This window comes from Oscarella lobularis, chromosome 17 (assembly GCF_947507565.1).
Source record: "Oscarella lobularis chromosome 17, ooOscLobu1.1, whole genome shotgun sequence".
Classification (NCBI taxonomy): Eukaryota; Metazoa; Porifera; class Homoscleromorpha; order Homosclerophorida; family Oscarellidae; genus Oscarella; species Oscarella lobularis.
In genome coordinates, this window is record NC_089191.1 from 532,192 (window position 1) to 547,016 (window position 14,825).

At 48.5% G+C, this 14,825-nt stretch overlaps 8 protein-coding genes across 8 annotated transcripts; 4 read left to right on the top strand and 4 right to left on the bottom strand.

Moving 5' to 3' along the window:
- The first annotated feature begins 1,288 nt into the window (after nt 1-1,288).
- On the top strand, nt 1,289-2,769 carry LOC136197405 (transcriptional regulator ATRX homolog). The gene is made up of 4 exons (XM_065987160.1): nt 1,289-1,594; nt 1,804-1,999; nt 2,049-2,513; nt 2,568-2,769. The coding sequence occupies exons 1-4, from the start codon at nt 1,388-1,390 to the stop codon at nt 2,672-2,674; spliced, it is 975 nt and encodes a 324-aa protein (XP_065843232.1). The 5' UTR covers nt 1,289-1,387; the 3' UTR covers nt 2,675-2,769.
- Nucleotides 2,770-3,095: 326 nt separating this feature from the next.
- Nucleotides 3,096-4,081, bottom strand: LOC136197560 (nuclear inhibitor of protein phosphatase 1-like). The gene is made up of 6 exons (XM_065987350.1): nt 4,056-4,081; nt 3,950-4,010; nt 3,741-3,894; nt 3,471-3,682; nt 3,266-3,410; nt 3,096-3,208 (listed from the first exon to the last, which is right to left on the bottom strand). Exons 1-6 carry the CDS (start codon nt 4,079-4,081, stop codon nt 3,096-3,098), a joined length of 711 nt encoding a protein of 236 aa, XP_065843422.1.
- Nucleotides 4,082-4,101: 20 nt separating this feature from the next.
- Nucleotides 4,102-5,222, top strand: LOC136197410 (non-structural maintenance of chromosomes element 1 homolog). Its single transcript, XM_065987164.1, has 6 exons — nt 4,102-4,368; nt 4,421-4,498; nt 4,547-4,648; nt 4,694-4,741; nt 4,792-4,972; nt 5,031-5,222. Exons 1-6 carry the CDS (start codon nt 4,117-4,119, stop codon nt 5,039-5,041), a joined length of 672 nt encoding a protein of 223 aa, XP_065843236.1. The 5' UTR covers nt 4,102-4,116; the 3' UTR covers nt 5,042-5,222.
- On the bottom strand, nt 4,912-7,213 carry LOC136197408 (uncharacterized). The gene is made up of 7 exons (XM_065987162.1): nt 6,531-7,213; nt 6,383-6,480; nt 6,238-6,334; nt 6,127-6,188; nt 5,295-5,578; nt 5,189-5,247; nt 4,912-5,121 (listed from the first exon to the last, which is right to left on the bottom strand). The coding sequence occupies exons 1-7, from the start codon at nt 6,561-6,563 to the stop codon at nt 5,038-5,040; spliced, it is 717 nt and encodes a 238-aa protein (XP_065843234.1). The 5' UTR covers nt 6,564-7,213; the 3' UTR covers nt 4,912-5,037.
- LOC136197406 (RING finger protein 151-like) lies at nt 6,637-7,782 on the top strand. Its single transcript, XM_065987161.1, has 2 exons — nt 6,637-7,391; nt 7,452-7,782. Exons 1-2 carry the CDS (start codon nt 6,638-6,640, stop codon nt 7,661-7,663), a joined length of 966 nt encoding a protein of 321 aa, XP_065843233.1. The 5' UTR covers nt 6,637; the 3' UTR covers nt 7,664-7,782.
- Nucleotides 7,618-10,982, bottom strand: LOC136197401 (leucine-rich repeat-containing protein 15-like). Its single transcript, XM_065987156.1, has 23 exons — nt 10,789-10,982; nt 10,674-10,742; nt 10,531-10,602; nt 10,369-10,440; nt 10,236-10,307; nt 10,114-10,185; nt 9,992-10,063; nt 9,865-9,939; nt 9,738-9,809; nt 9,598-9,669; nt 9,475-9,546; nt 9,336-9,410; nt 9,207-9,278; nt 9,076-9,147; nt 8,948-9,019; nt 8,822-8,893; nt 8,700-8,771; nt 8,577-8,648; nt 8,454-8,525; nt 8,248-8,402; nt 7,986-8,188; nt 7,826-7,933; nt 7,618-7,769 (listed from the first exon to the last, which is right to left on the bottom strand). The coding sequence occupies exons 1-23, from the start codon at nt 10,959-10,961 to the stop codon at nt 7,728-7,730; spliced, it is 1,980 nt and encodes a 659-aa protein (XP_065843228.1). The 5' UTR covers nt 10,962-10,982; the 3' UTR covers nt 7,618-7,727.
- An 87-nt stretch (nt 10,983-11,069) lies between these two features.
- Nucleotides 11,070-13,320, bottom strand: LOC136197404 (regulator of chromosome condensation-like). Its single transcript, XM_065987159.1, has 5 exons — nt 12,865-13,320; nt 12,501-12,794; nt 12,259-12,449; nt 12,014-12,205; nt 11,070-11,961 (listed from the first exon to the last, which is right to left on the bottom strand). Exons 2-5 carry the CDS (start codon nt 12,604-12,606, stop codon nt 11,173-11,175), a joined length of 1,278 nt encoding a protein of 425 aa, XP_065843231.1. The 5' UTR covers nt 12,607-12,794; nt 12,865-13,320; the 3' UTR covers nt 11,070-11,172.
- LOC136197402 (T-complex protein 1 subunit beta-like) lies at nt 12,866-14,670 on the top strand. The gene is made up of 2 exons (XM_065987157.1): nt 12,866-14,331; nt 14,395-14,670. Exons 1-2 carry the CDS (start codon nt 12,885-12,887, stop codon nt 14,565-14,567), a joined length of 1,620 nt encoding a protein of 539 aa, XP_065843229.1. The 5' UTR covers nt 12,866-12,884; the 3' UTR covers nt 14,568-14,670.
- The last annotated feature ends 155 nt before the right edge of the window (nt 14,671-14,825 follow it).

Here is a 14,825-nt window from a genome sequence, read left to right on the forward strand (position 1 = left end):
TCCATATAGTCTCTAGAACGTAACCGCTCCGTTTTATTTCACACTGGTACGTGCTCCAAAAGACGATCGAAAGCCTGAAGAAGAGGAAAAGCGTCAAACGGTCCGCGAAGCGTTCGTATTCCACCCGCCATTTTGAACTTGGTCACGCACGTGCAGCGTTACATCATTTCTTGCCATAAATAAATTTGCTGACCACGCTCCCGACAGTCAAACCGGTATTGAAACCGGTTTTTTCTGACACTTGCATTGTCAGACCAATGAGAGCGCCAGGTGAGCCCCCACGTGACCGCAACGGACCAATGAGCGCGCTGGGCGGGGTTACGCTGTTCAAAAGCGAAGCGCACACCGATTTCCCTTCAGTTGCGGCTGAGGGTGGATGTTTCGCGGTTCGCTGCGTCTCGTCCTTGAACGGACCGGCTCGGGGGAAGGCAAAAGGCAAGTCTGGATTGGCGGATCAGCGTGGCCCACGGTTTTTACCGTGCCGGAGCCTGTAGGCAGGGCGAAGGGGGGCTTCGGCCTCGGTACGCGCACTGGGCAGAACGATCGCTTAGGTCTTATTGTTGCTAACAAGCACGAACCGCGCTAGGCTCGAGCGGTTACGGCTTGGAGGGGGTGTTCAAAAACGGTCTGGTTGCCGGCACTTTTCTCACCCGATAGCACGATTAGACCGACGATGATCCGGCTCAGGTGAAGTCATTTCGGCATTGCACTGTCTTTCTTGTCGGCCTCTACAAACAGTGGTCGGCCGTTCTCCAGCTCAGAAGCCCTGGTTCTTAGCCTTGTGCTTACCAATGCGGTCAGGTATCGTCGCGCCGGGGGACTCGGTATTAGGGGCCGACTACTCGTCCAGGCGGATACTGATTGAGCGGGCCGATGACGTCGCAACTCGCCCGAAACTTTTTGGAAGGGAGTCATCGCTTTGCGAAGACTTTCCTGGGCTACGAAGCGTCCAAACCTCCCCGTGGTGTAGCCTGGGTAACGCGAATATGGACGCAAAATCAAAAGGTACGTAAAACGATAGATTGGCAGAAACTGACTTCTTTTTTTTAGGTTGGTTGCAATCGAGAAAGGAAAAGAACGACGAAGACAGAAGGAGAGAAAAAAGCAAGGTAGATTTTTTAGCTATTGATATGTATGTGGAAATAAAATGCGCTGAAATTGAACGTGTGGCTGTACGCGTCGCGGTTTTGCTCGCCGAAAACGCGGCGAAGCATTTGTCTGCTATCGGCTTTTTTCGTCCACGTGTACTGTGCTAACGAACGTCACCAACAACGTCATCGAACGAGGAGGCATGCGCCGATCGATAGTCATGCCTCGCCTTCGTCCGCGTGTCATCTAGCCTTCGTATCATCGCACTCTCGTTCGATTCCAACCCAGCACTCTAATCATGTTCGAATCTGCTGGCTGGCTGCCCTTGTTCGTGATCGTCTTCACCCTAATCGTCGGAGCGCTCGTCTTCGTGATGACCCAGAGCGCTCTCGCCTCGCAGGAACCGCCATCGGGGTCTCTTCACGCCAAAGAGGCGGCGGAGGAAAAGAAGAAGAAGAGAACAAAGAAAGAAAAGGGCGCCACACCCTCCGTACCAGCCGGAACGGTGCGTTGACACGCGTGCGCGGGCGGGGAACGCACAATAGAACATGGAGAAAGGGATAGGGCCTCACCAAAAAAATTGCACCGAAAATAGGCGTAGCGTTCTTTAGGAGTTGATAAATGACGTCATAATATTAACGTGGGGAAATTTCTTTATTAATTACCTAACTTCAAAATTTAATTTGATTCAAATCTTATCCGGATACTTTGTAGGTACAGGAAACCGACTCAAAGGCGCCGCCACAGAACGAGGCCAAGCCGAAGCCGAAGCCTAAGGGATCGAAGAAGAAAAACGAGAAGGAAATTCAAAAAGAGAATGTGGTCGCACCTGCAGCCGCAGCGGAGAAGAAAAAGAAGAAGAGAAAGAAAGTGAAGAACGAAGTAGATGACGACGACGACGACGAAGCAGGTATACATATACGTAATTAATTACCTAAGTCTGAATATGGGGCTTTCAGGCGAGTGGACACAGATCAGTCGCAAGCCAAAGAAAAGCAGTCAAAAAGAAAAGAAAAAGAAGAGCGATGACATCGATCAGAGCGACAGTCATAAGAAAACTGCACTAGATGTCCACGTGCCACCATCGCTTATTAGAGAGAAACAGGAGGAGGTAGCAGCGGCAGTTACCAAAGAGGAAGAAGTAGTGGAAGAAGCATCCGGGTCAACTCCCGCTGAAACAAAGGAAGAAAAGATTGCGGAAAGCCAAACGGAAGCGATCGATAGAAAGAGTCCCGCCGCGGCGAGCGTTCGCTCGTCGTCGGGAACGAGCGAATCCGGCGTGGGGGAATCCAGCGGCGGCGAGTACGTCAACATCGAAGTGAAGGAGACCGAAATGGGAGAGGCTATCATTGAAGAAAAGTCGATTCAAATAAAGGCAGAGATACAGGAGGAGGAGGAGGAGGAGGATCAGAAGCCTAAGAAAGGTTAGTTCAGCTTATTGATCTCTTCTCCTCAACCACCCCTTTTTTTCTCTCAAGACAATGAGCCCAAGCCTCAGCGGGAGAAAAAGAGGAAGAAGAAGAAAAAGGGCGGCGGCGGCGGTGGAAAGGGAAAGGAAGACGAGGACGGATGGGTTGTAGTGTGACGTCATTTTAACTGTGGTGCTATTTTTCGGAAAAGCGTGTTTGTGAGAGTTTTTCCTTAAATCGATTCATTGTAAATAAAAAATCTGAAATAGCATGTGTTGTTTACCTTGGGGCCGGTTTTAATGGTATCGATTATATTAGTCGGTTTGAGGTGGACTGCTTGCCGGGCCACGCTTCTTTTGCGTATTTCTTGTGCTGTTTCTCGTTTGAGGGAAAAAGGGGAGACGTTGCTGGAGGCGTAGTTGGAGTTATCGGAAGGGCCGCATCTTCAGCAGCCGGATTTATATCCGGAGCCGAATTAATAGTTGAAGGAAAGAAGGAAGAGAATAGATGAGATTGGGAAGAGGGAGAATGGGATGAGGCGGAGGAGGAAGAATCTGCTTTCGTTTTAGAGAGATTATCGATATGAGGCCGTTTCTATTACACTGATGATATTGATGAATATTTATTAGGACGCGTTTCTACCTTGATTGGTTGAATGACCGTCGATTGTACCATATTTCGAAATCGTCCCACGTTCGGATCAACGTCCTCTTAAAAAATTCGGTGATAAAATGCGACTTTGGGTTCGTTTTTTTTCTTATGCTCACCGGGATTAATTATTTCTTCTTCTTCTTGAAAGTGAACCGAAGACCGTTTTCGTCTTCTCTTTCCTTCCACCATCCCAACGCCGTCCTCGCCAATACCCACTGTGCTAACGCGTTTATTCTGGGCGGTGTTATACTCTGTCAAGTCCTAAACAAAGACTTACTACTAGATCTAACTAATTACTTATCCTTGTATTATTATTATTACTAATAATTTTGCTTCTTGTTCTGGCAATTCGACATTTTCTTCTCCTCCTCCATCGGTGGTTGTCATAGTTGCCCTTGACGCCGATGACGTCTCCGGTTTTTCTCTAAGAGAATACGTTCGCGTTGAGGCTCCAAACGAGAGAATTGAATTGATTTCGACGGGAGTTGGTTTCTTGGCTTCGAGTCGAATTCCATTAACAAAAGTCCCGTGACCTTAATTAATTAATTAATTAATAAACAAAATTAATCCGAAAATTTTTTTTCTGTGTACTGCTATCGAGATCGACTATAAACGATCTTTTGACGTGTTTGTGATATAGGAGAAGAGCGTGAACTCGCGAGCACGAAGCGTGATCGATCACCACGTCGCAGACGTCCTTATTTCGACCGAAAAAGTAGCCTATCTTGTCGTCGATCAAGATTTTCTTCAGAGAAATACGTCGCATGGGAAATGGAGCGCGTTTTTGGCGTTCGATGTACCTCAACGAAAGCGCCGCTTTTCAGCACGTCAAGATGAAGACCTTGGCATGCCTTCCCGGCCCTAAGGAAAGAGGTAAATGACGATACAAACGCGTGAAAGACCCACCACTTGGGGATCTCGTAGTTAGACATCCCAATCCGGGGACGAGGAAACGAGCGCGCGTCAAATGGCGGAAAGCGGCGAAGAAGAGGCTCCTGGGTCGAAGCATCGTCCGGCATTCCTTCAAATGCTGATAGCAAGAAAGATTGTGACGACGGACGAGGCGAGAAAGGCGATGGAGACGATCTGCGAACGATGTCGCGTTCCCGTTCCCGATTTGAGCCAATTCGTTCGAGATATCAACGAAGGCCTCAAGGAGATTTTCATGGAAATTCGCACGGGTGTGTCGGAAGAGAGCGGAGTCGTGCACTACGCCTTGGCAAGAGAAAATAAATGAATTAATTTAATTAATTTAATAAATTAATTTACAGGTTAATACGTACGAAGATGTGGCTGCAAAAGTGGCTGCGAGCTACGATCGAAAACTTCTGACGTATTTCAATAAAGTGGTGAGATAATTGGTTTAAAATTTTTAATTATAATCAATTGATTATCAGATGGAGATGATTGTGAGAGAGGGAAACGGCTTAGCGTCATCTACTGACCTCATTAACGCTGGACAAGGCATTGAAACGCCCATCACAAACTCAGACGCCAAAGTACTGTACATATAATCTCAGATATTGTATTAAATGTTAATGCAGGAAGCTTTGGATTTATTTACGAAGGATCATTGGCTCTACTATGACAGGGTACTACGCTTAATTACACTTGCATTTGTTTGTTTATTTGTCTACTTTAGACTGAGGGAGACTATTGGGTTGGGACCAGGAGTCTAATTGAATTGAAACGCCATTTGAGATCAACGTTTTCTGACGTCATAACGGATTGCTACATGTGTCGCGACATCGTGATAAAGGGAGAGCTTTGCGACGAGAAAAAAATGCATCACCATTGCGCTCGACGTTATGTGCAAACGCAAAGTAAATCACATGATCGTTTATTAATGGCCTATTATTTAGTTCTCGTTTTTCATTTCAGACAGGGTCTAGTATTCTTGGGAGTTGACGAGAAGGGGAGCAAGTTTTTCAATGGGACTCCATTGAACTTGGTCCGCCTCATCAAATAATATCTTTATGAAAAATTAGTTGATTAGCTTGCTAACGAACTATTTGGGTTGTGTTATCTATAGTACTTACGTTGTAATCGAAAATTACCTTCTTGTTCATCGCATCAATATCAGGCAAAGAAGTCAAACCTACCAATATTAAATAGATAGGTATTCTATTAGTACAGACACCTTGCCTTGAACAGGTTCCGCTACAGCGTTTGACTCTTCCTTCTCTCCTTCTCCTTCCGCTTCCTCTTCACCTCCATCCTTCTGCTGACACGCTTGCCACATTGCATTCAAATAGGCGTGCTGATAATGTTGATACTGTTGCAAGCGTTCCACCACTTGCCGATGCTGTTCCAAAGCCACTTGGTATCTCTCGACAGGATCAAAGGCTGAGGCTGCCGCTGCTGCTGCCGCCGCCACTCCTACTCCTATTCCAGGACGACTCAATGCTGTAGTAGGACTCATACCGGTCCTGTAGAAAATCAGAGATCTCTTATGTATATCAAATTCATCAGGGTCAAAAAGAGATTCAACTCGTTGCGCGCGAGCGACGCTTGCGGTTCAGGCGCAAGGAACGCCACTCGCGCATAAAAAGTACACTGCAGTGTTGGCGGGAACGCCCACTTTTGATAGGCAAGTGTCTTCAACCCGTTGCCCGCGAGCGACGCTTGCAGTTCAGGCGCAAGGAACGTCACTCGCGCATAAAAAGTACATTGCAGTGTTGGCGGGAACGCCCACTTTTGATAGGCAAGTGTCTTCAATTCGTTGCGCGCGAGTGGCGCTTGCGGTTCAGGCGCAAGGAACGCCACTCGCGCATAAAAAGTACACTGCAGTGTTGGCGGGAACGCCCACTTTTGATAGGCAAGCGTCTTCAATTCGTTGCGCGCCTGAACAGCAAGCGCCGCTTGCGCGCAACGAGTTACAGACACTGGTCGGTCAAAACGTTCCCAACATTTACCAATTAAAAATGATGCATTCGGGACAAAAAGAAATGCATCTAATTAAAAAACTTATCTTTACATTGACAGTGGTGCTCCTCCAGGACCGCCTGAATTGGCCCAATTCAAGCGAAATCGTTTCATCTATTAACAGAATTAGAGATTTGAAAACTTTTATACTAGTCGCATCTACTGGATGAGTTCCCGGAACGGGTAGACCGTTCAGTTTGTTTATGGCTTGAGAGGCAGCCTGTTCGGAGCCGAATTCAAGAAAGCAATAGCCGGCCATACTAAAGAAGACATTAGAGCGCCAAAAATGAACGAAGAGTCGTTTTTACCCCGGGATTTTTTGTCGAATGACACGGACGCTGAGAACGGGCTCTCCCAGAGAACTCAGAGCATTCTGAACGAATCTCTCGTCCATATAGGGTTCAAGCTAGATAGAAGACTCGTTTCGAGCGGTCTGCGAGTCGGTTAAGGTCTCACATCGCCCATCCAAAGGCTTGTTATCTTCGCCATAGTATCGGCTAGTGTATCTGCTATGTGAGCATGCGTTTCGGAATCACGTGCGCGGTCATTGATTCGTCACCGCAATGGGAGTGAACAAGCTTCTGTTCGTCGAGGAACCTCATTCCGACTGCCTCTGTCTTATCTGCCAAGAAGTTCTAGAAGATCCTCGCGAAACGTCCTATTGTCAGCACGCATTTTGCCGCGGTTGCATCGAGCGTTGGCTCGAGAATCACGAGATATGTCCGACGTGTCGAACGCCACTGGCACTTTCGCACCTAAAACCGCTTCATCGGATATGGCGCGAAAAATTGCATCGATTGCGTGTGCGCTGCGAATTCGGCGACGACGGCTGTCCAGCAATCACCGAATTGCAACGACGGAACGCCCACATGCAGATATGCGATTACGCCCCCATCGCGTGCCCCAATAAGCCGTGTCCGCACGTGACGACCAGACGAAACATGAAAGATCACCTGGAATCGTGCGATTATCGGCTCGTGCGATGCGAACGCGGATGTCAATTGCTTATTGCGGCCAACTTGCTTGGGAGCCATAGCTGCGTGGGAGCGATAAAGATAGAAATGGACGCAATTGAGGACAAGTTGCGCGCGCTACAGAAAGACTACTCCAAATTGGAACGAAGTCTAAAAAAGGAAAAGGAAGCTCGTTTAGGCTTGGAGAAATTTACGCAAGAACAAGCGGACGCTATAAATCAATTAAGCGGACTTTACGAACAAATTACGAATAAAGACGAAAGTGGGAATGGCAAGCGAAAACGAAATATTTCGCTGCCACGAATTGCCCCACTTCACACGCGAATGTCAATAAGCTATAACGGTATTGCGAGAATTAAATAGTGAATTTTAATTGATCTATAGAATTCTTTGATTTTTTTAGAAAGTCGATGTAATCATCGCGGTGCGACGAGTCAGAGTACAAATGCAAGTCCCAATCGATCGACTGCGACTACGCCCGCGTCAATAGGAAGGACACGTGACGGCGCCATATGGCCATCGTCTCAAGTGGGGGGAGGTGGAAACAGCGGCGGCGGAGGCGATGGCAGTGACGGAACGAGTGCCAATCGGCTTACTTTACCATCGATACGGTAGTCAAGTGGGTGCACTCTAATTTTCTCTACGCAGTACATCGGCTTACCTATATAGATATGTTTTGCTACTTGCAGTTTTCTATTGCTTTGCATTCAGCTGTTCCATTCTGTGGAGCAATGAAGATAATTTTATTAGGAGTATAAACAAATACAATTTCTTTACCTTGCACAGACACAACGTGCATCTTCCCTTTCGCCACGTGGCTCCGTTTATGAACATGCGTCCGTTGCTGACAGGGCAGGCAGTTGACACTTGCTCCAACTTGGCAACCTAAAAATATTTGACTCCCTGATGCTACTTTTATTGACCAGTTTTTCCGTACCTTTGTCTGGAGTACGTCCAGGCTTTGTTTCATCTGTTCTATTACGGCTCTGAGCTCCTCTTCATTTTTCCCAAGAGACTCGGTGCGATTCTCAACTGCACTTATTTTCTCTTGCACGTTGTCGAACGACGATACAATGCTGGCAACAGACAGCTGTGACGAACCTCTTCCCGTGGCTGAAGCTGTAATGAGACTGGACTTTTCTGGAAAGAGGACGGTCCCCCAATCATTTACTCCATCCTACGTACTTCTTTGGTCTTACCGCAGCTTCGTTCATCAAACGGTTCTTGTCCTACTCGCTTAGGCATGCCACTGATTTTCTTATGGCATTCTATTCTCGTTATATTCCGCAAGGCAAGGTACTCGTTAAGCCATAAGACTTCACATGAGCAAAGGAGAGCAGAAGAGCCAATATGACTAAACGAATAAACAGTACATCAGATCCTAATGGAGCAATTAAAGACTTACAGCATTTGGAGTTGGCTCAAGCAAACAAAGGAAGATGCCGTCAGGGTCTGCACTTTGTTCTTTCCCAAATTTCTGTAGTATATCCATTACGTAGTTTTCAATAGGAAATCCTAAGAGACTTACAAGTGCGTCAGATGAACAGCGTCGCAAAACGTCTGTTCATTGACGACTTTGATGAAATTCACATCAAGATTTCTAACAGAATAAGTGATCTCATCCTATGTGGAAATATCCGTGACAACTCACAAAGTCTCCAGTGATACGTCACCAAAGAAAGCGCGGTCCGCAACGCTTACGATTTGATTATGATGCAGTAATCTATTGAAACCACCATTATTAACCCGTTTCACAACGTCTAGCATTCTCACAGCGTAGTTAGCTTGGGAAGGTTTGAGAAAAGGTGCAAGGGGATTTCTCGTAATAGATTGTGGCTCATATCACTACAGGAGAAGCCACGTCATTCCAGTCAGACACATAGCCACTCACTCTTATACATTTTTTCCAGGTCTTTGCTCTCCGGTAGCAGATAAGGACAAACGCGTTCAATTTGATTGTAATTAAGGTACCTAGATACGCCAAGAGTAAACACGTGGATTCGACAAGAATGGGAAAGTATATATACAATTCTTTTAACAGTCGAAGATCTGCAAACACATCACACGGGAGATCATACAGAGAATTGTCAGCCAAGCATCTGATAATGAAATCATTGCACATCATCTCCCCTCACACACATTCATATAACTGACTTACAAATATTGCAAGTGAACGAGGCCTTGAAAAACGCCAGAGTCCAAAGACGTTAACTTGTTGTGACACAAACTCCTAAGAAAACATCGATAAGATATAAAGAATGGATCTCATCTCATCATCAAGTCGTACAGATGCTTGAGCACAAGGTGCTGATCTGTAAAGACATCTCTGGGCAACGACGTAAGCGGATTAGACGCCAAGTCGCTGCGCCGCAAAGAAGGAGACAGTGAAGGCGTAGTATTTAGACCAGAGCGAAGCGGCTTCTTACATGTGCGCCAGATGAGACAATCCAATAAAGGAGCCCTCATCTAATTCCAGCAGATTGTTTCGCTGTAAGTCCCTTTGTAGACAACCACCAATTACATAACCGAATATAGATCAAAGTCCTCACAATCTTTCGAGGCCTTTCAGCGGCCTCAGCAAGCCAGACTGGAGACGAGAGATGTCGTTATTCTCCAGAAGCCTACAAGGAACCAAGCCATCAAAGGAACCGGCGGCGGCAACAGAGAGAAAGAGACACTAAAGACGCACAGGTATTTCAAGTTGGGAACGTATCGAAAAGCCTTCTGAGGAAGCGATGAGATACGATTGTGCTGGAGAAATCTAAAACAAATGTTTGAATAGTGAATGTACCACAGTCTTCCAGGAGGAATCGTACAGGCTTCTGAGGTTGGGATAGCGATACTTTGTCAAATCAACAGGAAAGTCGGTTATGTGATTCCGATTCAATCGGCTAAGGGGAAAACGGTCATAAAAACGTTCCACACCCACGCAGTCATACATACAGAGTGACGAGCCGGCGATTCCGGGCGAGAGTCTCACGCGATAAGGAACCGATATAGTTCCGATAGAGGTTCCTACGACAACGAAAAAATTAAATATTTTCTCTTCGATCGCGATTGCTTACAGAGCTCGTAGATTCGTGAGCGACTGGAACAAAGAGGGGGCGATACGCCTGAGTCGATTGCCCGCCAGGCACCTGTATCAACATACGTACACGTGCGCGATCATGCTGCGCTTCTCGCTCACAGCGTCTCCAGCCCTTTGGCGCCGTCGAACGTGTCGTTGGGGAGAACGCTTAGCGCATTGTCCGCCACACTCCTGTCAGATTAGACAATCGTTTTACAGTCGCGTTTCCGCAACGATTAGGGTGTCTTCTCACAGCGTCTCGATCGCTGGAAGTGCACGGAAGAGATTCGCGGGCAGACGATCCAGCTTGTTGCCGTCCAAAACGCTGCCAGATCCCCATATTGTACAAAACGCTTAAGATTCCTCGCGAGGGACCCCTCCCCATCCTGCGGCCACCCAGGGAGCGTCAGCTTACAGGTATTTGAGCGAAAGAAGCCGTGCAGTCACTAATTCGTCGACTTGTGTCAACTCGTTGCTGTCGAGGATCCTACGATGAGAAAAACATCGCTATCACGTAGCCGGCGAAGATGCGTGGGTGTGATAGAGTTTCACGCTTACAGGTGTGTAAGATTCGCACGATCGTTCAAGTTCGATCCCAGCCGCTTGAGTCGTGCATTTTTCATGAAGCTAGGGGGGAAACGTTCGCGAATAGGAATAGCTCGAGGGCGCGTACAGTCGCGTCGTTCGACGTGGAATCGGCGGTACGACGTCGAACGTTCGTCCACTGCAGAAAATCGTCGTTTCGTCGCACTCGCATCGAGCCGGGCAATCGTTCCGAGTCGCGATCGACACGGACGTGCAAGAACGAACGAGAAAAAGACAAACGAGGAGAAGGAAGAGCGTCATGCGGGCTGATAGTTGACGAATTGCACCCAACGAGTGCGTAGACTCCTTTTTTATAGAGCCACACGTCCAATTCGATTAGGATCTCCTCCTAATGACATCACGCATCGATTAACGAAGACGGATGTAATTTCGTCGGACATGCAAACGTCATTTCCTTTACGGGGACTTCTAGCTATACTACTTTTCAAACACAAACACGGGTCAAAAGTCGTTATTCTGCCAAAAACGAGGCGTGCTGTCCGCCGACACTAACGTGCACTATTGAACGCGAGTCAACGTTTTTGCCCTTTACCGGTTGGGGAGTAAAAACATCGTCGTCATCGGCACCGACCGACAATTGCATATTCGTTCCCATTCCCCACGCGTGAGCGCGACCCGCCTGCGTGACGGCAAACGATACGGATCCCGCACAGGCGACGTCGACTACGCTCGCGAGTTGAGGAATTTCCACGAATTCGTGCTGCTCCTCCGCTTTCTCCCCCAAGCCCAATCGACCATATTCGGCGCGTCCACACGCGTAGACACGGCCGTTTCGTCCGAGGGCCAACGAGTGATGCTGGGCCCCGGAAAATGCGCAGAATCGTTCCCCGTTCGTCACTTTACGTGGAACGAAGTACGATTCTGCGTCGCCTACGCCAAGCTGGCCGTAATTATTGAGACCCCAGGCGTACGCCACGCGAGACTTCGATATGGCGAACGAGTGATATCCGCCGCAGAAGACGCTCTCTATGGGACCCCATTTCACGTGCACTCGTTCGGGCGTCAGAATTGCCTTGAGACCGCGTCGACCGCCGCGATCGGCGAAGCAGGATGCAACGCGACCCAATTGGCCTTGTTCCCCGACGCCGAATGTGAATAGATTCCCCTTGTCGGTCAAGAAGGCAACGTGTTCGTTTCCCGACGACACGCTCACGCCTTTCTCTGACGAACTCGTCCAGATTCGGATCGGCAATCCTTCTCGCTGTCCACTCGCCGTCAAACCGATAACACCTTTAGAGTCCTAAGTAAAATAGAGATCTACGTCGGACAGAGAATGAATATATTTGTCTTACCCTGAATGCTCCACTACATAGAATTGATCCGTTTTCGTGTAGAAATGCCGAGTGACTGTCGCCGGCCGATACCTGAATGATTCTCTCTTTGGGCGACGGGAATACGACTGGGGCTGGAAAGGCCTCCTCGTCTTCGCCTTCCTTCGTTGCTCGTCCCAACGCACCTTCGTCGTTGCATCCCCAAGAGAAAGCCTAAAGAAAGTACACATGTACATAGACAATAACATATATTAGTTTATCATTACTTTTCCGTCTTGTGTTAGAGCGACGTTGTGCATTCCTCCGCATTGAACGCTTGTGACGTCTTCGTCGTCTAATTTGGTGACTATTGCCGGTCGACTTCGTTCGGCGATGTCTTCGCCTAATCCCAATTGGCCCATGTCTCCCATTCCGACGGTCAGCACTGTTATTTTGCCCTTTTGCTGTTCTTTCTCGACTGAAAACGAACTATGCTGTTTCTACTGACACGTTCGATTGTTTACTTTACCTTCTAGCGCCTTCGCCTTGTCTTTTTTGGCCACTTTGGCGATCGGGGCCTCGTTTTGCGCTTGCTTCTTCGCTCTCGCCCTTTTCCCGCCCTTTCTTGGCGGCATTTCGATGCAAAGAACTCAAAAACGGCCGCGAATGAACCCGCGCGACGCGAAGAAACGAAGTTCTCTTTTCAAATACGCATGTGCAGAAGCCCACGTGCTCTTCTCGGCGCGATAGGCGCTGTTTTGTGGTCAATAGAGTGCCTAGTCACAAAAAATACAGTCGGCTTCATTGCCGTTCGAGTGTAGCGCTAATAAAGCGATACAGTAGATTTCTGTAGATTTCTGTAGAGTTCTAGGTTTACAGTTAGCGCACTGTACCTCCGTCTCCACGTGCACAAATGGCCGTTCCCTTCTCGCTCGATCCCGTCTCTATCTTCAAAGAGGGCGCTGGCGAAGAAAAAGACGAAACGGCGCGCATCTCGTCGTTCGTTGGCGCCATCGCAATCGGCGATCTCGTCAAATCGACGCTCGGTCCAAAAGGAATGGACAAAATCCTAACAGGCGGTCGCCACGGCGGCGGCGGCGACAGCGTCATCGTCACAAACGACGGCGCGACGATACTCAAAGCGGTCGGCGTCGACAATCCGGCAGCGAAACTTCTAATCGACATATCGAAAGTCCAAGACGACGAAGTCGGCGACGGAACGACGAGCGTCGTCGTTCTCGCCGCCGAACTCCTGCGCGAAGCGGAGAAATTAGTCGCGCAGAAGATTCACCCGCAGGTGATCATCGCCGGCTGGCGAAAAGCGACGAACGAAGCGAGACGACGGCTCGAAGAGCAAGCGGTCGACAACGGCGAGAGCCCGGATGTATTCTATAAGGACTTGATCAATATCGCGCACACGACTCTGAGCTCGAAGATTCTTCAACAGCAGCGCGATTTCTTTGCGAAAATGGCCGTCGACGCGGTGATGCGTTTGAAAGGGAGCACGAGTCTCGATCGAATTAAAATCGTGAAAAAACTCGGCGGCGGCTTGCACGATTCCTATTTGGACGAGGGTTTTTTGCTGGAGAAGAAAATCGGTTTGAATCAGCCGAAGCGAGTCGAAAAGGCGAGAATTTTGATAGCGAACACGCCCATGGATACGGACAAAATCAAGGTGTTCGGATCGCGCGTTCGCGTCGATTCGACGGCGAAAATCGCCGAAATCGAAAAAGCCGAAAAGGAGAAAATGCAGAAGAAGGTCGCCAAGATCTTGTCGCACGACATCAACGTCTTCATCAATCGGCAACTCATCTATAATTATCCGGATCAGTTGTTCAGCGATGCGGGCGTCATGGCAATCGAGCACGCCGATTTCGAGGGAATCGAACAATTGGCCAAAGTGCTCGGCGGCGAAATCACGTCCACGTTCGATCATCCCGATCTCGTTAAGCTGGGTCATTGCGATTTGATCGAGGAGATCATGATCGGCGAGGATCGGCTCATTCGATTTTCCGGCGTCGCTCTCGGCGAGGCGTGCACCGTTGTCTTGCGCGGCGCCACGCAGCAGATTCTCGACGAAGCCGAGCGTTCGCTTCATGACGCGCTCTGCGTTCTGAGTCAGACGACGCGCGAGACTCGCGTCATTTGCGGCGGCGGATGCGCCGAGATTGCCATGGCGAATGCCGTGTTTGCGCTCGCGCTGAAAACGCCGGGGAAGGAGGCGATCGCTATGGAGGCGTTCGGACGGGCGCTCTGTCAATTGCCTACGATTATCGCGGATAACGGGGGCTACGATAGCGCGGATTTGGTCGCGCAGATTAGGGCTGCTCACAATGAAGGAAAATCAACGTGTGGCCTAAGTAAGTATATAGAGACTATTGGGATATTAATCTTTTACTGATGGGGTCTTCTCTCTATTACAGATATGACTGATGGGAGTGTTGGGGATGTGAAAGCTCTAGGCGTGACGGAATCCTTTCTCGTCAAACGACAAGTATTGCTGTCGGCGTCCGAAGCAGCGGAAATGCTGCTTCGCGTCGACGACATCGTTAGGAATGCGCCACGACCCAGAAGACCCCATCCTAGGCATCATTAGAAGTGAACTCTCACTGACTCTTCTTCTATGGTTTACGTGACGTTCTATGCTTGTTTGTCTGTCTATTTGTTTCGTCTCGCTCAATAAACCAACTCTGATTGCTACTCACTGTACTCTGCATTTAGATCTTATTGACATTTATGTGCTATGTGTACATGAGTTGGGCCATAGGGGACATTTCCTTCGGAATATGAAGGAAATCGTCAAAGTAGGCGGCCAATTCGTTTACCGAGACACATTCCTCGCTTTCCTTTCGCT